Consider the following 24,935-nt stretch of genomic DNA (forward strand, 5'->3'; position numbering starts at 1 on the left):
TCTGCGCTGTTTAAGGCTTTATAGGTCAAAAACAGCACTTTGTATTGGGCCCAGAAACTAACTAGCAGCCAGGGCAGTCGGGCCAGGTTTAGTGCTCAAGCCATCTTGTGTTGGTGAGCAACCAGGCCATTGAATTCTGCACCAGTTGAAGTTTCCAAATCATCTTCAGAGGCAGCCCAGTGTGTGTGTGTGTGTGCGCGCGCACACTGCAATACTAACTTAATTAATGCATTACCTGACAAAGGCTAACTGAACGAGGACACGATCCAGAAGCTTACAGAATCGCAGCTTTATAGAGCTGGAAGGGACCCTGAGGGTCCTGCAGCCCAACTCCCTGGAATGCAGGAATTTCAACCAAAGCATCCATGATAGATGACCATCCAACCTCTTGTGCTAACTATGGAAACTTGGCTGAGAATTGTGGGCAGTTGCCGTCACCACAGCCTCACCCATTTACATGGGGAAGTAATGGGTTGTTGTTGTTGTTGTTGTTGTTGTTATTTAGTCATTTAGTCGTGTCCGACTCTTCGTGACCCCCTGGACCAGAGCACGCCAGGCACTCCTGTCTTCCACTGCCTCCCGCAGTTTGGTCAAACTCATGCTGGTACCTTCGAGAACACCGTCCAACCATCCCGTCCTCTGTTGTCCCCTTCTCCTTGTGCCCTCCATCTTTCCCAACATCAGGGTCTTTTCCAGGGAGTCTTCTTTTCTCATGAGGTGGCCAAAGTACTGGAGTCTCAGCTTCGCGATCTGTCCTTCCAGTGAGCACTCAGGGCTGATTTCCTTCAGAATAGATAGGTTTGATCTTCTTGCAGTCCACGGGACTCTCCAGAGTCTCCTCCAGCACCATAATTCAAAAGCATCAATTCTTCGGCGATCAGCCTTCTTTATGGTCCAGTTCTCACTTCCATACATCACTACTGGGAAGACCATGGCTTTAACTATACGGACCTTTGTTAGCAAGGTGATTTCTCTGCTTTTTAAGATACTGTCAAGGTTTGGGCGGGTTACAAAGGAGAATTTCTGGTGCCCTAATCAAAGGCTTGATCCTATTTAGAACAGATCAAGTCTCTCCCTCTTTTCCAATTCTACCAATGAAACCTGGCGAAAGTTCAGCAGGTCCAGTGATTGGAAAACACTTGCTTTGGAGTGACGGTTCTGCGGAAAGTTTGAAGACGGCGGAGCTCCTACGATTTCTCTCGCGTGAGAAGTATTACGTGAAAGCAGCCACACAGTGCAAACACACTCCAAAGGGCACTTTCCCCCAGAAGTTGCAAAAATGGTGTCATCAGAAGTTGCACCTAACTCTACGGCGGGCGGCTATCTCCTTAAGGCAGCCAGGGCTGACGTTACGACCCAATCACGCTTTTTTCCAAAAAATCTCTCTATATACATACTTTTAAAAAATAAATAAAAAACCAACCTGCACTTTATTACAGCTTCAACTGGTGTAGTTTAAGCAGAGATGCCTGGATGCCAAGTGGTGGAACGGAAAGTTAGGGGTATGGGGTAGGAAGGGGGGAGGCTGGAGGGGGGGAGGAAGGAAAATAAAAGAGGAAACTCTGCAGGAAACAGATTTAAGCAATTTAAATGTTTTATAAGTTTTTTTTGTAATTGAGGAAACTTTTCATAATCTGACATTTGTTAAAAAAAAAAAAAGCCCACTTATTAGAAATTATGCAGCAGAGAGGGCTGTGGAAATATGAGCTCGCTTCACAATTATGAAGGCAGGCTAGGAAGCCCTCCTCTATTGTGTGAAGTGGCATAAACCCCACAGAGGGGCCTATCAGCTCACTAACAGGCGGGGGGCTGCGCCTTTCAAAGTGAGAGATACAAGCTTCAGGGCAAAAACCTGCCAGCTCCCTTCTGACCCCGCAATCCCCTACTGGTGACAGATCCAAGCTCCATAGCAAATTAGACCTTCTAACATTACAATTGCAGAAGACAGATTCCATTAGCGGTATCTGAAATTGAGTGGAGAGCAGCCGCGTTATCAGACCTGACTCATAAGCGGTGCTATTAATCAGAGCTATGATAGCATTTATATATTTCAAGCTATCTGCCTCGGCTGTGATATTCGGCTACAAAGGGTTGATGGGACTTAGGGACGGGGACAATGGAGCTTTCTTGGAAAAGCAGAGTAAATCAAGAAAGTCTATGACTTCCGCACATTCTGAAGGGATTGCGGTTTACATAAATTTTCTCCCAATTGGAGATTGAGCTCTTCCCCATCTTACACATGGGATTTAGTTGTCACTCAATGGGAACAGCTGTGAAAAGGTGAAGCAGCCCACCGTTCAGAATACTGCCTCCGCTTTTAAAGCAATTAACCCGTGAACAGGAGGATACCTGGCGATATCAAGAGGATTAGGCCAGGCAGCGCTTTATTAACATTTCCTTGAACTAATTCTAACTCTGACTAGCTGTCACCAAAGACTCCCTTTTTTGGGGGGGGGGGAGAAAATTAAGGGTGGGAGCGGGTGCGCTGGCCTGCTTTTTTCTTTCCAACACCCCCCTCCCAGCTCCCAAAAATGAAGCATGGATCCTTGAGTCTAACCCAAAAAAAACCCCAGCATTTTTTTAAAGCAAATGCAAATGAGGGAAATCGGTTAAGGTCCCTATAAAGTCTAATTCAATGCAACTTTGCTGCAAGTGAGGGGGGGGAATATCTCTCCGTGTGTGTGTGTGTGAGAGAGAGAGAGAGAGAGAGAGAGAGATCAATTAGCCAAGGGGTCATGGTAGATAGTCTCCTAAAAGGGAAATTAATACAAGAGCTTTCTACAGCCTATTATTCCACACCCCCACTTTGCTAAAACTTAGAAGCTACTTGTTACTTAAGAATTAGCTGCTCCTGAAATTATAAAGAGCCTTGCAAGAACCGCAGACAAAGGGGAATAGTCTAATCTGGGAGAAATGTACCCAAATATACCTTAAATCGGAAAATTCCGCACTCCCTTTTCAAAGCGCGGCGTTTTAATTTTCTGCTCGTCGCTGAATGGGATGATGGTCAGAGATACAATGTTTGAAGAGAATAAGCTCTGGGCTTAAAGAGTAAAGTCTCCATTTGCTCCAGGCTGGCATATGAAAGCAAGGGAGACACCCGCGCAGGTGGAAAATCTGATCAATTAATTTGCCTGACAGTAGGCAGGTAAGGATTCTTTCGGGATTGGGGGGAACTGATACAGCGGCCTCACCAGGCCATAGAAGGAAGGAGTCAAAACTGCTTGGTCAAACAAAGGCAAGCACCCTCAAATTCGGCGAAGAAAGCCGAACAATTCCTCAAACGAGCCACAAGTTTATAAAAGATCGAGAGGCGGGTGGGAAAGGGAATATAAATCCAAACTGGGAGTCAACTCGCCCCATTTAAACTCAGCACCCAAGAGCTGCAAAATGGGTGCACTGCAAACTCGCAGCAAAGAGCTAGCCTTTCGCTTTAGCAGACTGTGACTTGAAACCAAATTTACCTTCTGATTTCCACAGTTCTGGCTTAACTTTGGAGAAGCCACCTTCGCCCGCCCCCCCTCGCCCCCTCCACGGCATATTTAAGATTCCTTTCACTTCAGGGTAAAGGGGAGGGGGGAAATGTCAGTGCTGTTCTGTGACTTTCGGCTGCGGGTGCAAACAGGCAGGCAAATTGATGTGGCTTGTCAGCTGCCCTGTGGACGCCTTGCTTTTATTTCAGATGAGCCAATATGTCGTGGCTTCCGCTTCAAGAGTTTCCACACGCCAAGAATGAAAGCTAAAAATTAAGGGAAAGGGGGCAAAGCTTCCGCTCGCTATGTATTTCTACCTAGAAAAAAATGTAAACGTCTCCTGCCATAATATAAACAAGAGAGAATTCTGTATTGCTTTCCCCCTTCACGCACACAAGCAAAAAGTTAACGTTTGCTTTTAATTTATGCTCTTGTCCTCTCCTGTGTTTCTCTGAATACACACACAGGCAAAACAAACATGAGGGTGGCCTTATAGCCTAACACCCATCCTTTCAAATATGGATGGAATGAATTATAACTTTCCACTTTGGGAATGCTGGTTAATGTGAATTTTTTTTCCCAGCAGTCTTGGGAGAACGCAACATTCTCCAGTACAGTTGCAAAACCTTAGGAAGAGGCATTTTGTAAAAGAATTACATCCCAGGTCTGCAGATTTCTGCTTTTTCCCCTTTCTTCCTCCATGTGCAATGCAGCACATTTCACAAGTGCTAAAATGAGTATTGCTAAACACCCTATACTGTAACTCCATCCCTGCTTAACGGAAAGAATGCAAGAATTTCACTTAGGAGGAAGAATAAGCAAATATTATGGCTCATCTAAGATTCTATAGAACTTTTGCTTTCAATGATGTTGGAACTCACAGGTAGATTAACACTTTTGTTTTTCCACTTATTCATTATTTGCAAAGGGAATCCTGGTATGAGTCAATACTTTAATTATTCTTTTGGAGATGTGCTATTATTTTGTACTTTTCCCCTTGCACTTTATGTTTTACATTTCTGATTCCTCGCTTACTTTATTTTCGTTGTTTGCACTTCCTGACAAATAAATAAAAATATTTTAAAATAAATAAATAAATAAATAAATAAAATAAACGAGAGAATGAATGCATATGGATTCTATTCAGCAACCGTTGCAACATTTGTTTTGAAAGGGCTGAAACTTTAGCATACAAAACATAAAAAGTTGCCCCCTCCTCAAAAGGAAAAGGGGTGGGGAACCAGCACACCCACGCAAACCAATTCTGTCAAAAGGATATCTTAAAAAATTAAACTGGCATTAAAAAAACACCGAAAAGTTAAAAGATGGAAAATTCAGGAGCTGAGTCGTTTTAAACCTAATCAGTAACAGCTGTTAAAAACAGAGGTTTTCATATCAAATCTGCTCACACAGAAATTGGATAAAAATTCAGGAGATGACTAAAAGAGATTTTTCTGGGAGGGAATTCCTATTTCAGGCAAGAAGTATAGATGGAAACTGGAAGGCGGTTGTTTTTTTCGTTCACATAAAAAGGGGGGGGGGGTCCTAAATACCTGGCAGAATTCAAACCATGATTAGAAGAACAAAGTGTCAGAATACAGTTAACACTAATCCCGCATGTAGAACAATGTCCTCTTAAGTGGGAATGAATGAAACTATTGTACGAATCAAAAAGCCTCCTTCAATTAAGCATTAAAATGAAACTATCTTGACCCGAAAACGAAGAGGAAAACTTGGGGAAGATGCCTCAAAACACAACGCTGGACAAAGGACCAGAATCTGTTAAAAGAACTGATTTACATAGCATATATAGAGAGGAAATTGTGGAAAGTGATGGGCGGGGGGGGGGGGAGAGATGGTTGGTTGGTTATAAAACAACAGAACCAAATTAAAACAACACAAAAAAACAAAACAAAAAAATGCCAGCGAGAAGCCAAGCGACGATTCTTTACTGTACTCAACTGTCAGCGCTGCAAACAGCCTCCGTGCGCTTATATGCACACGGAAGGAAAAAGGTTTCCAGAAGGTTAAGTTCAGGTCAGGCAACAAATGAAATTGTTAACAACCCCAACTGACACTGTATAATGTCTTCTTCTGCCAAATCAATAGGCCGCTCTCGGCTCCAGATTACCATAGAGATGGTCCGCTCCTTTCTGAAGGGTGCCTATTGTCTGAGGGGGAAAACAGATTTGCCACTTGAACTGCCGTTGTTCTCTGGAGGATCTGCACTTCATTAATTATTTGCTGCCTTAAAAAGCAAAAAGAAAAGCGACAGACTTTTTGTATATTTGCAAGCACCTATTGGGTTACAGAAGGTATTTGAGATATATATTTTTTCTTGTTTCTGAGCCCCACCACCCAAAAGAAATCCCGGAAGACTTTTTTAAAGGTCGCTCTACCCTATGCAAATATAAGGGGTTGATATCGTATTTGGAAACTCCTCGTGGGGCATCTAGAACTCAGTGGCACCCACTCCCAATGCCCTGAAATGACATACCTTGGAATTCTGCAACCAGGTGCACGGCCAGATGTTTGGGACTGATGGGAGTTGCATTCCAAAACATCTGCAAGGTACCAGGTCAGGAAAAGCTGCTGTAACTATTTCCTGAATCTCTTTGGGTAGAGGAGCAAAACGCAAACTCTTTAGGCACATAAAATAAATTTAAAAAGCAAGACTGTCCCAAAGGGACTTCAAGCATTCCTGTGGCTGTTCTACAGAATGTCATTTAGACTTACCGTATTTTTTGCACCATAACACTCACTTTTTTCCTCCTAGAAAGTAAGGGGAAATGTCTGTGCGTGTTATGGAGCAAATGCCTGCGGGTGGCGGGGGGGGGGATCTGCTGTAGTCATGAGCAGAGGATCCATGGTTCCCCTTCCTTCCCTCCTCCGTGGTTACAAAGCATGGATCCACATGGATCCTCAGGATTTTTGCATTGGGCTACTCCAAACTCACTGTCAGATCACATGTCTGTGGCCACAGCATGAACCACAAAAATCATATATCCACTATTTCGTTTAGAATATTATTTTTTCTTGTTTTCCTCCTCTAAAAACTACGTGCGTGTTATGGTCTGGTGCGTGTTATAGAGCGAAAAATACGGTAATTTCACTTTTTTTAAAAAAAGAGTTTATCACGGGGTGAGCGAATGCATGTAAACGACAGCTGAGGTATGTGTGGTCTGCAACCCACAGTGACAGCGCAACATCACAGCGTACAACATCCTGCAAACATTGCTGGAGTGGAACACTTCTGTGGCTTATTGTCAGAGCCGGCTGTACAAATGTTCCGCGCTGGAAGTTGCGATCTATGTCTGCCTTTGGTGTGCAAGGCCCATTAACGTGGCAGGAAAGGGCTGTCCTCAAACTGCAAAACTCCTGAGAAGGCCTACTAGCGAGCTGGGACAGAGTGGGTGATGTATAAGAAGCTGCGACTGCACCCCTCCACTGCTGTTCCGTGGGTGTATTCTGAAACCTTATCGCTGATGCAATAAAAATGCATCACCGGTGGGTTTTATAGTGGACAGTCCAAGCACCCTTCTGAGTTAATAGTTGTTCTGTAATGCTTCCCAAGGGACACGGGTGGCGCTGTGGGTTAAACCACAGAGCCTAGGGCTTGCCAATCAGAAGGTCGGTGGTTCGAATCCCCACAACGGGGTGAGCTCCCGTTGCTCGGTCCCTGCTCCTGCCAACCCAGCAGTTCAAAAGCACGTCAAAGTGCAAGTAGATAAATAGGTACCACTACGGCAGGAAGGTAAAAAAAAATTAAAAACCTGGAACATTCGTGGTTCATTCTGCAGGAAACTACAGGACACACACGGATTGGAAACGAAACACTTGGATTTATTGGGTATATGAATAATTATTGTAAAAATGTGAGGACACTAGCAGGACTGATATTAACTCTAAAAATCGTAAATTCTAAAACCTTTTGACCAAAGAGACAGAGTTGACTATAAGGATATAAAGGTCAGAGGTGGAGGATATAAAGTGCGATACAAAGACTTGAAAATAAAAAAAACCTGTTGAAGGGATGGAGGAAGTCACGAGCTCAGGACAGTTAAAAAGGACAGTTAAAAGAGCCTTATTGACATGTTCCTATAAGACTGGGGTTGTGGATGTGGTGTGTAAAACAAAAAAACGGTCTTCAAGATGTTTGAATGACACATTTGGCCACTCTTTTCCAGTAAATACATCCCCTAATATTATACAGAGTTTCAAATGCCTGGCGTCTGAGGTATGAATTGTTAATGCCCTAAAAAAAGATGTATTTTTTAAAAAAAAAAACCTCCCAAAATTAGCTTGCCATTGCGATTTTATTTTCAATTTACCTGTTTATTATTTTTCTCTTTCTGCTGTAGGACAACAACAACCACAAAAAACCCGCACGCAAATGTAATTCCTTCGTAAGGCTCCATCCTGTGATGTTTAGAATAAACAGAGGATGAGGACGTGTCCTTACAAAGAGAGGCATTACTAGGAATGCATTAGAGATTAATATAAAATAAAATGTATAGACGAGGGGATTTCTGCCCCCTCGCCCCCCTGCGCCACCACTAATGGAACTTGGGAGTATTATTATTTATTCTTCTCCAACATTAGGCTCAACGCTGCTCCCAGCCGATATGACAAAAGCACTCTTTGCCTTGAGAATTTGCGCTTTATATATTTCCCTCCGAAAAGCTTTGGGGCCCTTTCCCCATATTATTGCTATTAACCCTACTCCTTTAACGACGCTGAAAATTAGTTAAGGATGAATTATCTGATAGGGGAAGCCCCTATTCATGAAATATTAGAGAGGTGTACTTAAGCAAATAAGGCACTGAAGGCGGCTCTGCCGGAAGGCACACAGTATGTAAAACATTTATCACAGCCTAGGAGCAGCCAGCGAGCGAGCAAGAGCGTCGAGTCCACAGCCTTGCATCTCTTTCAAGGAAGCCTGGCAGGAGTGCTTGGCGGAGCAGGTCTGGGTTTCAAGCAATGTTAATTCTTATTTGGTAGAAAAGAAAATGTGTAATGAGCATCTTCAAAAGAGGCTGGCTGCTCCCCTCTCTGCTTGCAGGAGGCTGTTTGCGCACAAGCCCCGCAAAGTTCCCTTTCCCTTGAAATTCCACTCGTAAGGAATTAAAGGGTGGCTGATCTAAGGTGCCCGGTCTGCCTCCGAAACAAGTCGTCTGCAGAAAGCGGCGTTTGGCATTTCCCCAGGAAAGCCCCAAAGCCATAAAAACGAGCATGGCTACACTGCTGGCATTTGGATGTGGGCGGCTTGGGTTCAGCGCATCACCCAGCCATGAAATTTTTCATTGAATATCCCGGGGCAACTTGGTATCGGTTGGCCTCAGTTCCACACCCATTAAACGGGATTATTAAGGGTGGGTGGTTTCCGCCCCCGAAAAATGAATGGAATAAGGATTGTCAAAGCACTCCTGAGCTTTGAAAACAATATAGGAATGGTTAATAATGAATAACTGGGGTTCGAAATAAGAGGAGCCACCTTTGACAAAGCCTGCCCACAGGCAGTTGGGTAAGGCCAACGCATTGCCATCAAACTAAATAATTTGCTAGCATGATAGGGTTGGGGAGCAGGGAGAGAATGTTATGCCTTATTTGAAGTATCTTTGAAACAGCCCCTGTACAGAAATACTCATAAACCTTCAGTTTCAGTTGGAAAAATGATTGGTTTACCTGCACACCCGTACCAGCTCCCCCAAGTCCAAGAAACCTCTCTTGGCAGAGTGCTATCGGATATAGCCAAAACAAAAGCTGCATTTTGATGTGGGTGAGACAGCCTTTGCCGATTTGGCACAGTCCCATGACAGGGCTTCTTAAAAATTGCCTTGACGCTGGTCTTGTTCGCATGTAACACTAAGCCATGGTTTGTTTAAGAAATCACGTCCCACAGATGATCAAACAAACGAACGCTGGTTTCACCAAAAATCTGGTTTGTTTCTCAGCTGCTCTTGCATTAGTGAGGGATGAGGTGGGAAAATGAGCAGTGGTTAAGGAAAGTTCTTGGGTTCCACACAGCAGCCAAGCCACAGTTAGAACAAACCAAAGTTCATTGGCACAAAAAAATCACTGTGCCAACAACAAACCATGGTTTCAGGCTGTGGTTTCTTGGCAGGAAACATACTATTGTTAAGCTGCTCTCCTCTGCAAAGTCATACAAAAATAGATCACCAAAGCAACTACTCCAGAGTAAAGAGTGTGGACAAGCAAACAAATAAATCTCAGAAATAAATGTGATTTCTTTCTGTGATTTATTTGTTTGCTTGTCCACAGTCCTTACTCTAGAGTAGTTGCTTTGGTGATCTAGTTTGGTATGACTTTGCAGTGTGCCAGTATATCACTGGCCTGTATATTGTTTGTTGAAATGCTCTCCTTTGCAGCATTTATCTCCCTTATACTGTTATCCCCAAGCCATTAAATAAGCCCTATTTCTCTGACCCTTGTCAAACAGAACAATCCTCCCACAAGAAGCCACAGAGGTGTGGATGCTGCTTCTTCTATGATACAATCCTGTGTCTACTTTATGCATGTGACTGCCCTATCTGTAACTGCCCAGGTGGGTGAGGCCTATCATTTGGGTTTTCCCCACCCAGCTGATGCCCAACTGAGAGAGGGTGATAGGAAAGACTGATACGACTGGCCTTGGGCCCTAACACTGTGGCCAGCGTGGTTGCATATTGCAGCTACAAATCGGGAAGTCACCAGTTCGAATCCTCTCATTAACTCAACAGGTGGCCTTAAACAAGCATGCCCGTAGATAGAAAAATAGACAGATACCCCTCAGTCCTTCCACCTGTAGAATGGGCGATGTTGACTTATCTTACAGGGTTGCTGGAAGACTTATAAGTAGATAGTGCGCTCAAAGCGCTTTGAGCACTTGAAAAATGGTATTAATTGTAATAACAAGATGATAATAAGATTAGAAAGGGAAACCGAGTAAGGCGGGAGATACAGTGGTACCTTGGGATGCGAACAGGATCCATTCCGGAGCCCCGTTCGCATCCCGAACAGAACGCAAGATGCGACAACGCGTCTGCGTGTGCGCGGGTCGTGTTTCGCCGCTTCCGCACATGACATCATTTTGACCTTCTGCGCATGTGCGAGCGGCGAAACCTTGAAGTAACGCGCTCCGTTACTTCCGGGTCGCCGCGGAGCACAACCCGAAAGCGCTCAACCTGAAGCATATTTATCCCGAGGTATGACTGTATAAGCATCCTGAATAGGAACACCGCCACGCTGCAACATTTTGCTGCAGCGCCAATTTGTTATCAGCCTCACCAGCGTACGTAACAGGGGCCACTCGCAGTCTTACGCCGGTCATTTGGGAAAGACCCACATGGCTGCCCTCCCTAAATATATCACAATTGCCTGGGATCACTGTAGGGAGGGAGAAGGGGGCAGTCTTCCACCCTGCTGGAAGCGAGGGTGAAGAGGGCCTCAGGTAGCTGGCACCAATTCAGGTGTCCACCAGAGAGCCAGTGTGGTGTAGTGGTTAAGAGCGGTAGTCTCGTAATCTGGGGTATCGGGTTCGAGTCTCCGCTCCTCCACGTGCAGCTGCTGGGTGACCTTGGGCCAGTCACACTTCTCTGAAGTCTCTCAGCCCCACTCACCTCACAGAGTGTTTGTTGTGGGGGAGGAAGGGAAAGGAGAATGTTAGCCGCTTTGAGACTCCTTAAAGGGAGTGAAAGGCGGGATATCAAATCCAAACTCCTCCTCCTCCTCCCAGATTCTGGAATCCTCTCTAGCAGAACATAGCTGGCATCACCAGTGACAGCTTTTAGTGACAGCCAGGCAAAAAACTTCCATCCGCCCAGGCCTTCTATGGTTAAGCTAGCCCAGGGGTCAGCAACCTTTTTCAGCTGTTGGCCGGTCCACCATCCCTCAGACCTTGCGGGGGGGCGGACTATATTTGGGGGGGGGGCGGGAACGAATTCCTATGCCCCACAGATAAGCCAGAGATGCATTTTCAATAAAAGCACACATTCTACCCCTGTAAAAACACCAAGCGGGCCCCACAAATAACCCAGAGATGCATTTTAAATAAAAGGACACATTCTACTCATGGAAAAACACGCCGATTCCCAGACTGTCCGCAGGCCAGATTTAGAAGGCGATTGGGCTGCACCCGGCCCACGGGCCTTAGGTTGCCTACCCCTGAGCAAGCCTCTACAGCTGTGGTCATCTTTGAGCAGAGCCAGGTAAGGCTTGTTCTTACTGTGTTGTTGGCTGAGAATTTGGAGAACTGTGCGTTGTACGTCGTTGGTTACACTTCTGGCTTCTCGGCGATTTTATCAGTTTGTATGTTATCTTCTTGAGTCACCCTGAGACTGAAACAATTAATATAAACTCCTGTGAGCCCCTGAGAGCACAGCCAGCGCAGTCCGAACTCTCTGGAGGCCACTGGGCTGGCCAAAGCCGGCCCAAAAAGAAATGGTCCAAAATACCATTTCTCACCTGTGAGTTAGGATACAGAAAGATGGGGGGGGGGGAGCTAATGTAGTACCATTATTTAAATGTATTTTTGAATTACTGTAGCAGCTGCCACCCTGGGCTCCTTTGGAAGGAAGGACAGGGGTATAAATTTAACGAATAACCAAGCCAGGCCAACCCAAAATTCTTTCTCTTTTGCACATGGTTAGAAGCAGAGAATCCTGCAATGCAAAAAAAAAGGGGGGGGAGACTGTTCATATTTTCTTGTAAGTCGGTATAACCTGAAAATTTCCCGACACACACACACACACTTCCAACTGATGATCTCCCATTGCCACTGCGGCCCCTGCTAATCCAAGCTGCATCTCAATATTATTTGGTCAGTACAGTATTCCAAGTCACTGTACTGTACACACAGGTGGAATAACACAAATGAAGCCATCAGCAGGCAGCTGCTTTCCCTTCGTAACGCTAGCAATTAAAAGTTTGCCAGTACAGTTGATGCATGTATTGTTAACTTATTAAAAAAAAGACATCTGTGTCTTTTTGTAATGACAAACATTGTTACTTCTGGTTAGATAAACCTGATCAGCATCAACGAGACTGAACAATGTTGCCACTCTTTAGAAATAAATTAGTTGGGTTTTTTCCGGCGGGGGGGGGGGGGTGTTGTATGTGCCTGTGTTTTTAACTTTGTGAAGACTCCAAGGCCCGATACAAAATTTAAATTATATAAACTGTAGCCAGATGAATCAATTAGCAGTTTGCAGCAAGCACTGGGGTGGATACTGAAAATTCGGCAGCCGTGACGATCGAGCTGAATGTTGTTTTTGACTTTAATGTAGAGTTGTGCTGCTAAACCAAAGGAGGGAAGGGCTTTTAGTATATAGCAGATATTTCCTTGTGTGCGCCGTTTGTTTAAAGCAAAACAGTTCACGGAATGTATCCCAATTAATTTAGATTGATTGCAGATATTATTATTGTTTTAGAAGGCAATTTATGAATGACGTTTTCCCACTAAGGATATGACTACGAACCTACAATAAGGTTAAGAGAAAGGGAGAGAGAGGAAGTGGGTATAGAAGGGAGGGAGGCAGAAACAAGCAGGAAATTGAGAGGGGAAAGAAGGGGATACAAGATTAATAACTAGATCAGCTGCTTACTTCTAAAATCGGGGAGAAAAGGCCGTAGCTCAGAGGCAAAACATCTGCTTTGCATTCAGAAGGTCCCAGGTTCATCCCCAGGCTTCTACAGGTAGGACTGACAGAGACTCCCTGCCTGAAATGCTGGAGAGCTGCTGCCAGCCAGTGTTGACAATACTAAGCTAGATGGACTCAGCAGAAGGCAGCATCCTATGTTCCTAAGATCATGCCCCAACGCCCCCAGAAATTCAGTCCGGGGTACGCTCTTGCAGGGATTTTTGAAAACGAAATGCTTTATGCTTGGGGATTTGTGGGGCCAGCACATGCACATGCCTCGGCTAAATGCACATCCAGGGCGCATGCTGAGCTCTGCCAGCCCCCAAAGACTCCCCTCCTTCATAGGCAGGCAGTGCCAGCTCTGCTTAGGCAAATGGAACACGCCACGGAGAAGCAGTCCGAGTGCAGGGACTCCAAATTCAGGCAATGGGTCCTCTGCCTAGTATAACCCATTTCCCCACAGGCGAGAGTGGCAACCAGGATGAGTGCAAAAGCTGTACAATCTGCATGGCACACTTTGCCCTGCTGATACATGGGCTGGGCGATATCCAGTTTCCAACATCACGATATATCATCAGCTAAACACCGCGATATATCACAGTGTCTAAAATAAGGATGGAGCTACGCAGAGGCATCGGCGGGCGTCACGGTTTTTCCTACATTGTGATTTCTGCGTGGCAGACACACCCACACACCACAGTTCACAATATACAGCCAGGTCAAAAATGAATGCCCATCATGATTCGCGATATCTTGCCGGGTCCAGAACGATGAAATCTCTATCACGATATGGACTTCAAAAACCGGTTTAGGGACGATATATCAATACAGAGCTTCCCAAACCTTGCGTGCTGGTGACACACTTTTTAGACACGCGCCCTTTCGTGGCACAGCAATTCAGTCTTGCTAGCAAACCACCGGGCCGCTCGCTCCCTTTCCAGCCCTGGGGGAGCGCAGGGAGCGTTTGCACGACATAGCTACACACTGCAGCCGACACACAGACGTGTCGCGACGCATCGTTTGGAAAGCTCTGTGTCAACAGATTGCCCAGCCCTACTGATACGGTGGATTTCCATTTCCCAAAGTGTCTGGTTTGTTCCGTAACCCCAAGCAGGCAGCTTCCACGAGGAAGCATCCACCAGCTTCCGCTTCTGGAATGGAGCCGAGAGCCGAGATGCATCAGGGCAGAGTGGAGTTAGTTCTCTGGTGCTCTGTAGTTCTTTCCACAATCAACTGAGCTTGGGATCCAAAGGCCAGCTTAGACTCATGCAAGGGGCCTGCGCTAACCATGCACAATTTCCGACGTCCCCTGTCCCCACCGCTTTCCCAAAACTGAATCCGCAAAACACCCATGTTACAAACTGTTCTTGAAACTCCTTCGGTGTTTCAGAAGCCGTTAGCCGCTCCAGGAAAGCAAGTGAGGCGAGGGCGAGGGGGGGGTGAGGAGTCCTCCCTTGGACTCACACAGAGCTAGCGTCATGTCCTGTCAAGGCCTGCCATCGCCCGGAAAATTTTGTTCGGTTCTGCATGCACAGCCTGTCACGGACAGCAGCCACTGCCGCAGCCGCCGCTGCTTTTGTGTCAGGGAGGAGCTCATCTCCACAATTAAAAGATCCTATCCAGTAACTGCAGATCCCGGAAAAGCAGGGGGGGAAATATATACCAGCAGCATCTACTTTACCTGGCCACGGTGTAAAAGAAAAACGGCGCTGCGGCGGCTCCGAGCACAGCGCAGAGCAGGTTCACGCGGAAAGCGACCGAGCCGAAAGGGAGCAGCTCAATTGCCAGTTTAGCCAAAAGAGTGAAGAGAGGATAGCCTGGGGGGTGAGCAACCTAGGAGGGGAAAACAAACAGAGAAGGCTTTGCAGTGAAGATGTCACACAAGGGCTGTCTGATGGAGAAATAAGTGCCTTATCTGCCTCATAATAAACACGCAAGTCAAAGCACAGTCCCTTTTTTTAAAAAAGCAGATTTTCTCCCCCACCCCTTCTCATCTCATCTTGTCTCTCTAAAGTGCCGATTCTAAACTTTGCAGGAATATTTGCCTTAGTGGATTTGCTACACTCATCAAGGAGATGAATGCACCACTTAAGAGATGCGGTGGGACTCGTCGCCATTGTCCTTTAAATGGCTTGAAGTTTGGGTTCATAATATATTAGGGTCATTCAAAAGGCTGGGATTCCAAATATATGTACATGCACACATACGATTCGACCAAAATAGAGAGAAAGAACAGATTCTGAACTATTTTATTGGTTAGCAAGCTGAAAGACCACACTGCTATCGGATTACCACCACGATGACAGTCCTAAGGTCTCGCCTAAAGGGGATCACACGCCGTAATAAAAGTTTATTAAATAACAAAACTTATTAAAATTGTTAACCCGATTTATTTTATTCTCCCCAGCTTATACAAAATTTGGGTTGATAATAAGCCAACTACTGTATATACAGTAAAGCCTTTGCTTTATAATTTAGTTTAATTGGATTTAAAACTTGGGAGTAAATTGTCGCGTGCTGTACTTATAAGTTAGCAAAAACTGTGGTTTGAAAATAAATTAATCTACTTTAACTCCATGCTTAATTAAACTTCCTTAATTCCTAAAACTGTTAATGAGAGCATTGATTAAACAATAAAACTAATACTTACTCCAAGCTCATAGGCGGCTGTGATCAGCTCCCCTGTGAAAAAATAATGTAAAACCAATAATTACTATTAGGGAACGACACTCCTCCCAAGTTTTGAAAATCCAAACCCTTGCGTTGGGGGTTTTGCATTAATTTGACTGGATAAAAGTGTAAATCTGTAGAGATTTAACAGCATGAAATTTTTCCAAGAATATTTTCTTCCCCCACTGATGTCGTTGCACAAAACATCTTTTGTTGCGTGTTTTTTTTCTCGGCACTTCTATCAGCAGATAAATGAAGGTGCATTGTAATAATAATAATAATAATAATAATAATAATAATAATAATAATAATAGAAATATTCGGGTTACGCAAACACTATTGCAGGAGGGGATGTGAAATAACCATGCAAACTGCATTTCCACAGCAGCTCGGCTCAATACCGATTTGCCGATATCGTTCCTTGTCTCCCAAAATATCTGCAGCTTCACATTTTGGAGCAGGGAGACCGCGCTAGCATGGCCATATACCTGTGGCAGTGTATTCCCAAGGGACTTGTGAATTCTCTGCTGCGCTGCCATTATATTTGGCCTCAGTTTATTGTGTACGAAAAGCCCTGTTCTGAATTATTTTTCCACCTTTTTTGCAATTTCTTTTTAAAAAATGAAAGAAAAGAGTGGTGTCAAGAATGTTCGTTCGGCCAGCGGCATCTTCAAAGCACTGTACGTGGGATCAGATGCACTGTAAGGTATGTCAGATGGCATTAGCCAAATCTGTTTCACATTACTGTAAGAAGGATAGTACTTTTGGGCAGGTCTGAATTAAACACGAGAGTCCAAAGCAAGGCATTCCCATCGGCCCAGCACCAATAAATATTTGGAGGTGCACCTGACATATTATTTAGGTGGTTTTCATCATATGCCTGAAGACACACCTGTACCATGGCTTCTGAAACATGAGATACGTTTTAGGACCAACCCTGGGCTCTCTCGACTGTCATTTGTTGTAAACCAATCTTAACTTTTTTAATAAAAAAAAATGTTGCAAACCGCCCTGGGACCTTACTGGGAAGAGCGGCAAGAAATCAGATTATCTACTTATCGAGCTAACTGGCTGTGAAATGGATACCAATCCTAGCACTGATGGCATTTTTGCTTCGTGCTACGTTGAATGAAACCCATGGAGTCCAACGGTAACTGGAGGGAATCAAGCCAGCTATTTATAAAACCATACAGTTTAAAATAAAATAAAAGCTAACTTGAAAGGTTTAAACAAAATAAAAAAATTCCTTCCAGTAGCACCTTAAAGACCAACTAAGTTAGTTCTAGGTATGAGCTTTCGTGTGCATGCACACTTCTTCAGATAAAGCTCATACCTAGAACTAACTTAGTTGGTCTTTAAGGTGCTACTGGAAGGAATTTTTTTATTTTGTTTTGACTATGGCAGACCAACACGGCTACCCATCTGTAACTTGAAAGGTTTAAAGGCACTTAAAAAGCACCAAGAATGTTAAAAGCAGTGGCGAATTTCAAACTTGCCAGGGCCAGTATCTACCAGCCATCAAATGCCTGGGTAAGCAAGGATGCCTTTATAAATTTCCGCTGGGAACCAATAATGAGGGAGACAGATGCAGCTCACTGGGGAGGGCAGGGAACAAACATGGAGCCACCACCGAGAAGGCCCTGCCATGGGTCAATGCCAACTGGGCAGTAGCAGGAGACAGCACCACCACTGGGTCTCCCCTGGCCAACTGTAGGGACCAAGGTGGTTGTTACTGGGAAAGTCGCTATTTTAGGTACTTGAGTCTCACACTATTTAGGGCTTTTTACTGTAGCACTGACACCTTGGGCTCAGTAGCTCACTGGCAGCCAGTGCAGAGCTGCAGCGTCTGGACCAGCTTCAAGGGCAACCCCATAAAGAGCACACTGCAGTAGTCTAAGTTGGAGGTCACTGCGGCATGGGCAACTGAGGTCACGCTATCCCAGTCCAGGGGCATCCACAGCTGGCAAACCGGCCTAAGCTGGGCATAAATACTCCTGGCCACAGACACCAAATAATAATAAACAAACAAACAAATATATTATTATTATTAATATCCCACCCATCTGGCTGGGTTTCCCCAGTCACTCTGGGCGGCTTCCAACAAAATACTAAAAATACAATAAAACATCAAACATTACAAACTTCCTAAAAGAGAGCTGCCTTCAGATATCTTCTAAAAGTCAGATAGTTGTTTACAGTATTTGCTTGACATCTGGTGGGAGGGAGTTCCACAGGGCGGGGGCCACTACCGAGAAGGCCCTCCGCCTGTTTCCCTGGAACTTCCCTTCTCGCAGTGAGGGAACTGCCAGAAGGCCCTCGGCGCTGGACCTCAGTGTCCGGGAAGAACAATGGGGGTGGAGACGTTCCTTCAGGTATACTGGACCGAGGCTGTTTAGGGCTTTAAAGGTCAACACCAACACTTTGAATTCTGCCTGGAAACGTACTGGGAGCCAATATAGGTCTTTCAGGACCGGTGTTATGTGATCTGAGCAGCCACTCCCAGTCACCAGTCCAGCTGCCGCATTCTGGATTAGTTGTAGTTTCTGGGTCACCTTCAAAGGTAGCCCCACGCAGAGCGCATTGCAGTAGTCCAAGCAGGAGATAACCAGAGCATGCACCACTCTGGCGAGACATGAGAGTGTCTGGTGCAGAATACTCCCGGATCTGTGCAGACCCTCCCAGAACACACCTAATACTTTATTTCCAGACATGGGAATCAGCCACTCACAGCTCCCCACTGCTTCCAGGGACTGGTCTAACGCCTTCACAGCCTCTCCTGATTCAGAGGGAATGAAGAGATAACAGCTGCTTGTCCACAGAATACAGATGACATCATGCTCCAAATCCCCAAATGACAGCTCCCAAGGGGTTCCTATAGATGTTGAACAGCATAGGGGGCAGAATGGACTAATTTTCAGGACCCCACAACTCAAACGCCATGGGGCCAAGCAACAATCTCTCTTAGGACTAATTTCTGATCTTATTGGATTCCCAATATATTCCAGGCAAGACTACCTGAGAGAGAAGGGAAGAGAAGAGTTTGGATTTGATATCCCGCTTTATCACTACCCGAAGGAGTCTCAAAGCGGCTAACAATCTCCTTTCCCTTCCTCCCCCACAACAAACACTCTGTGAGGTGAGTGAGGCTGAGAGACTTCAGAGAAGTGTGACTGGCCGAAGGTCACCCAGCAGCTGCATATGGAGGAGCGGACATGCGAACCTGGTTCACCAGATTACGAGTCTACCGCTCTTAACCACTACACCACACTGGCTGTTTGTCTGTCATACATTTCTATACTTGGGGGACAATTTGCTTAAAATACCACTCCATCTTGCTTGTACTGTACGTGCAAATCACAAAACGTTGCTACTGTAGAGTGCAACTGCATTTTCAGGGCGGGACTGAACTGAGAAAAACAATTGCAAATTATATTTTCAGTATTTGCCGAATCCACACTCTGCAACAGCGACATAACGCTAAAGTATCTCAGCAGCCTAAACTGCAATCCTATAAAGGCACCACTTAAGCTATAAACTTGTTATCTGGTTAGGGAGGAGAGAGCCAAACCATAAATCCTGGTTCGGATGACACTCTGAGACAAACCTTGGTTTAGCTTAGCACGGTACAGCAGTGGAAAGGACCAGGGAGGAGCAAAGTTCTGCTAAGGGAGACTGACGTTTGCACAGTCCCAGTAACAACCCTGACAGATGAGTGGCTGGCACTTGCAAATATAGCATTAGGCAATCTGAGCAGTTTCAAAATTTCTTTGTTTACTAAGCATGAGCGAAGCAAACATGCTAAACTATTACCACTCTCTGATTAAGCGGAGAATTTTCATGGTGCAAACTGAAAAATTTCTGATGTACCGGGGGTGGGGGGGCGGGAATCTGATTCAAACTTTTCCAGGAAATCCACACAGCTGCCACTTGGCAATGCCTCAGTGATGTGCAGAATGCACAAAACAGAGAGCAGCTCCTTTTTTCCAATACCCACTTCTCCTATCCCATGGCATGCAAGGTCAGTATTGCTGCAAAGGAGTGGGTATCAGCCGGCTTAGTTGAATCCCAAGGTCAGATTTAAGGTAAAGGTAAAGGGACCCCTGACCATTAGGTCTAGTCACGGATGACTCTGGGGTTGCGTGCTCATCTCGTTCTATAGGCCAAGGGAGCCGGCGTTTGTCCGCAGACAGCTTCCGGGTCATGTGGCCAGCATGACTACGCCGCTTCTGGAGAACCAGAGCAGCGCACGGAAACTGTTATGCAGTGAAGTTTCACCCTGGGCCAGCAGGGGGATACTGTATATAGTTTTCACTCAGGTCTGTAGATAGTTTTCCCTCAGGTCCGCGTCAGTTATTTTAGGCGGGAACTCTGGGCTGTTGTTGTTACAATGTTGACAGCCGGCTGCCTATAAAAGCAGGCCGGCTGAGCTGTTTGCAGTCAGTTCTATTCCAGCTTACGAAATAAAGAGCTACTTGGAGAAATCGCTGTGTCGTCTGCTATGTCAACCCACAACATAACTCTGGCGACGAAGGTGGGATGGATGGACATCAGAGCACAGCCAGATGCGGCCAGCCTCTGAACTGAGCTGAATCACTGAGCTGAATCACAGAGCGAAATCACTGAGCGAAATCACTGGACAGAACCAATTCAGAGCTGACTGTTCTGGCTAGAGCACTGTGTTCCATCCATCGCCCTTCACGCCGGCATCGGAATCATGGCTTCACTTGTGCCTCTACCGCCGTTTGCGCCAGCCTCTGAATCATGGGATTCCTACCTCGCTCGGTTCGACTGCTACCTCCAAGCCAACGAGCTGACAGCAGTATCAAAGGATCGTAAGCGGGGCCTATTCCTCAGCCTCTGTGGACCTGAGGTGTTTGAGACGGCCCGAGCATTGGTTGCGCCCGAAGCAGTCCAGGCAACACCATGGGACACGATCCAAGAGAAGCTCCGCAACCACTACGCACCAAAGCCGTCCAAGATTGCTGCCCGCCATGCGTTCTACCACCGGAACCAGGCAGAGGGGGAGTCAATCAACAACTACACCACCGCCCTGCGACAGGCTGCAATGCACTGTGAGTTCCGAGACTTAGACGATGCCCTGATGGATCGAATCGTCTGCGGGGTCCGGGACATCCATCTGCAACGGCGTCTCCTCGCCAAGCCAGACCTCACGCTGCAGAAAGCCATTGAGGAGGCTGTGGCCTCAGAAGCTGCTGAACGCTCCGCCCAGGAGATCCGCAAGTGCAGCAGCCTGCGTCTTGCTAGGGAGCCAGTTCCGGTGCATCATGAAGAGGCCAGCAGTGATGAGGCATCCTCCAGTGAAGGCGATGACGTGCACCAGACAAAGCGGGAGTACAGGAAGTTCCAACAGAAGTCCAAGGGCCAACCGGAATGTGCCGGCTGCGGAGGCAACCATTCCCGTGCCAAGTGTCGATTCAGAGACGCCATCTGTAGGAAGTGTTCCAGAAGGGGCCACATCGCTAAGGTCTGCCGATCGGCTCCGTCTGACACCCCCCCTTCATCGACTCGCAAGTCCAAGCCTTCACTCCAGTCTGCCAAGGAAAGTTGTTTCGCTCTCACCAACTGCCGCTGCCCGTCTGGAACCACGATTGGCCAAACCGACTCGCCTACGCGACGCAAGCTGAACGTCACGGTGCTCATTGAAGGAGCTCCATGTGACATGGAGATCGACACCGGGTCTGCCCTGTCCATCGTGTCGTGGAGCACCATCAAAAGACTGGTACCCAGAGTGTCCAAAAGGCAACTCGACTCTCACCGCGTACACCTGAGAGACTACCAGGGAAACGACATTCCCGTGGTAGGCGTTGGCCGGTTCCGGATTGCCTTCAAGGATTTTTCGGGCCTGCTCCGGTTGGTGGTGGTCGAAGGTCAGCGGCCAAGCCTCCTAGGGCTAGACTGGTTTGATGCCCTCGGCCTGGAAGTCACCGGCATCAACTGCATCTCTAATGCAGAGACTGAGGGTCTGGTCAAAGACTTTGCCGAGGTTTTTGACGGCACCTTGGGGCAATATACAGGTACGCCCATCTCCTTTAGCCTTGATCCACAAGTCGCCCCCATCAAGCTAAAGCCACGCCGGGTTCCCTTTGCTCTCAAGGCTAAGGTGGACGAACAACTGGACAAACTGATCGCCCAAGGAGTTTTGGAGCCGGTTGACCACGCCAAGTGGGAAACCCCCATCGTCACGCCTGTCAAGCCAGATGGGTCGGTGAGAATCTGCGCTGACTACAAGTGCACGATCAACAAGGCACTTCAGCAGCACGCTTATCCGGTTCCTGTTGTCCAACACCTGCTGCATTCCCTGGGTGAGGGTAAGGTCTTCGCTAAGCTGGACCTTGCCCAAGCCTATCAACAACTGCCAGTCGATGATGCCACTGCTGAAGCCCAGACGATCGTCACCCACCGGGGGGCATTCCGTTGCCGCCGGTTGCAGTTCGGGGTGAGTGTGGCTCCTGGCATGTTCCAAAGCCTTATGGAGCGTCTCCTGCAAGGGCTTCCGGGCGTGGTACCATATTTTGATGACGTCTTGGTGTCTGCAGACTCACACCAGCAGCTGTTCGAGCGCCTCCGTGCCGTGCTGACCAGGTTCCAAGAGGCCGGGCTCAAGGTAAAGAGGGAGAAGTGCCAGATCGCCGTTCCACAGGTAGAGTTCCTGGGCTATCTTATCGATGCCTCCGGCCTTCACCCGACCACATCCAAGATCCGCGCTATCCAGCAGGCCCCCACCCCAAAGAACAAGACGGAGTTGCAGGCATTCCTGGGGCTGCTGAACTTTTATAACATGTTCCTGCCCCACAAAGCCACAGTGGCTGAGCCTCTTCACCGACTCCTTAGTACAAAGACGCCTTGGGCCTGGGGTCATCGGGAGACGGCGGCCTTCAACGCGGTTAAGGCTCTCCTTTCATCAGACAGTGTGCTGGTACAGTACAGTGAATCCAGGCCGCTGGTCCTTGCCTGCGACGCCTCACCTTTTGGCATCGGTGCTGTCCTTAGTCACCGTTTTCCAGATGGAAGAGAAGCACCACTCGCCTACTTTTCCAGGACACTATCTCTGACGGAACGGAATTACAGCCAGCTCGACAAGGAGGCATTGGCACTTGTGGCTGGAGTGAAGAGGTTCCATGAATACCTCTATGGCAGGACTTTTGACCTCATCACTGACCACAAGCCACTCCTGGGCCTCCTCGCCGGTGATCGTCCAACTCCACCGGTCCTCTCGCCACGCATGCTGCGATGGACTGTTTTCCTGGCTGCCTACCACTACCGGCTCATCCATCGCCCGGGGAAATCGATGGGCCATGCCGACGCCCTCAGCCGTTGCCCTCTTCCAGCATTTGTGGAAGACCCGGCTCCAGCTTCATCGCTCCTTCTGATTGAGGATCTTCCGGCAGCGCCTGTATCAGCTGCCACTGTGGCCTCCGCGTCTGCCCAGGATCGCACCATCAGCCGGGTGCTCAACTGGGTGTGGAGGGGGTGGCCACAAGGGCCTTTTGCATCGGAGTTCCAGCCCTTCACAACCAGACAACATGAACTCTCAGCTCATCGCGGCTGTCTGCTGTGGGGAGACCGCGTCGTGATTCCCCAGGGACTCCGTCAGCGCGTCCTGGAGGCTCTGCACGTTGGCCACCCGGGAATTGTCAAAATGAAGGCGTTGGCTCGGTGTTACGTCTGGTGGCCTAATATGGACGATGCCATCACTGCCTGGGTGTCCGCCTGTCAAGCGTGCCAAGAGTCGAGGCCTGCACCACCGGCAGCTAAGGGACACACCTGGGAGACGCCAAAGACACCCTGGTCGAGGGTGCACATTGATCTGGCTGGCCCCTTTCACGGCCGGACCTTTATGGTAGTGGTGGACGCCTATTCCAAATGGCTGGAGGTCGCCCTGATGCCCTCCACCACTACTGAAGCTGTCATCCGGGTGCTGCGAGGCCTGTTTGCAACGCATGGGTGTCCTGATGTCCTTGTCTCTGACAACGGACCACAGTTCACGCCAGGCACGTTTGAGCGGTATCTTTTGGGACTGGGCATCCACCATGCCCTAACGGCACCCTTTCATCCATCCAGCAACGGGCAAGCGGAAAGAATGGTGCGCTCGGCAAAAGAGGCACTGGCGCGCCTGGACCGGGGAGACTGGCATGAGCGGGTCGCCGAATACTTGTTCGTGCAACACATCACCCCTCATGCGGCCACAGGGAGGAGTCCTGCTGAACTGCTTATGGGCCGCCGCCTCAGGTCACCACTCGACCGGCTACACCCGGACTTTGCCGTGGCTGAACCCCCAGGCTGTGTCAACGCGCCACGGTCATTTGTCCCAGGAAACCAGGTCTTTGCCCGGAACTATGTGGGGGACATTCCTTGGGTGCCAGCCACAGTAGTGGGAGTCACTGGACCTCGCTCGTACCAGGTGGCACTCGAAGACGGACGCTTGTGGCGACGGCACATAGACCAGCTTAGGCGCAGGGTTGGGGACTTGGACACTACCGAGGTGCCCCCAACTGCGTTTGCGGCTCCAGAAGAGACACGTACAGATGGCGAGGCCCCACCTACACCTCCCTCGCAAACTGCCAGCGTGGAGCCGAACCAAGCCGCTTCAGAGGGTCTGCCAGACTTACCACAGACTCAGACCACTCCACTTGCGGAGGCTCCACCCACAGCAGCGGATCCAGGGGAGTTGGTTCCAACGCCACCTAGGGTCGCACCACAGCCTCAGCAAGAACTGTGTGGCCCTCCGGACTTGGCTACCAGTCCCCAGCGGTCTGGCAGAGTTCCCAAGTGCCCAACTTATTTAAAGGACTATGTTGTTGGACATGTATCACTGTTGGTCTAAGTATGGGAAATGTAACCAATATGCTTTTGTGCCTAATTGAACCATTACGCGTAGTGCTGTATATAAGGAAACCATTACGATTGTAACTAACGCCTTGTCTCGGTGGGGAGGGGTGTTATGTAGTGAAGTTTCACCCTGGGCCAGCAGGGGGATACTGTATATAGTTTTCACTCAGGTCTGTAGATAGTTTTCCCTCAGGTCCGCGTCAGTTATTTTAGGCGGGAACTCTGGGCTGTTGTTGTTACAATGTTGACAGCCGGCTGCCTATAAAAGCAGGCCGGCTGAGCTGTTTGCAGTCAGTTCTATTCC

General features: G+C 47.6%; 1 protein-coding gene across 1 annotated transcript in view; it reads right to left on the reverse strand.

Moving 5' to 3' along the window:
- TMEM260 (transmembrane protein 260) overlaps nucleotides 1-24,935 on the reverse strand; it is a 68,371-nt gene that overhangs the window by 38,557 nt on the left and 4,879 nt on the right. The window contains exons 2-3 of the mRNA XM_081861111.1: nucleotides 15,762-15,793; nucleotides 14,793-14,944 (exon numbers count right to left, since the gene is read on the reverse strand). Coding sequence (XP_081717237.1) covers nucleotides 14,793-14,944; nucleotides 15,762-15,793 — 184 coding nt within the window. The remainder of the gene's footprint in view (nucleotides 1-14,792; nucleotides 14,945-15,761; nucleotides 15,794-24,935) is intronic.

The sequence above is a fragment of the Podarcis erhardii genome (assembly GCF_964252035.2).
Source record: "Podarcis erhardii genome assembly, chromosome: 1".
Classification (NCBI taxonomy): domain Eukaryota; kingdom Metazoa; phylum Chordata; class Lepidosauria; order Squamata; family Lacertidae; genus Podarcis; species Podarcis erhardii.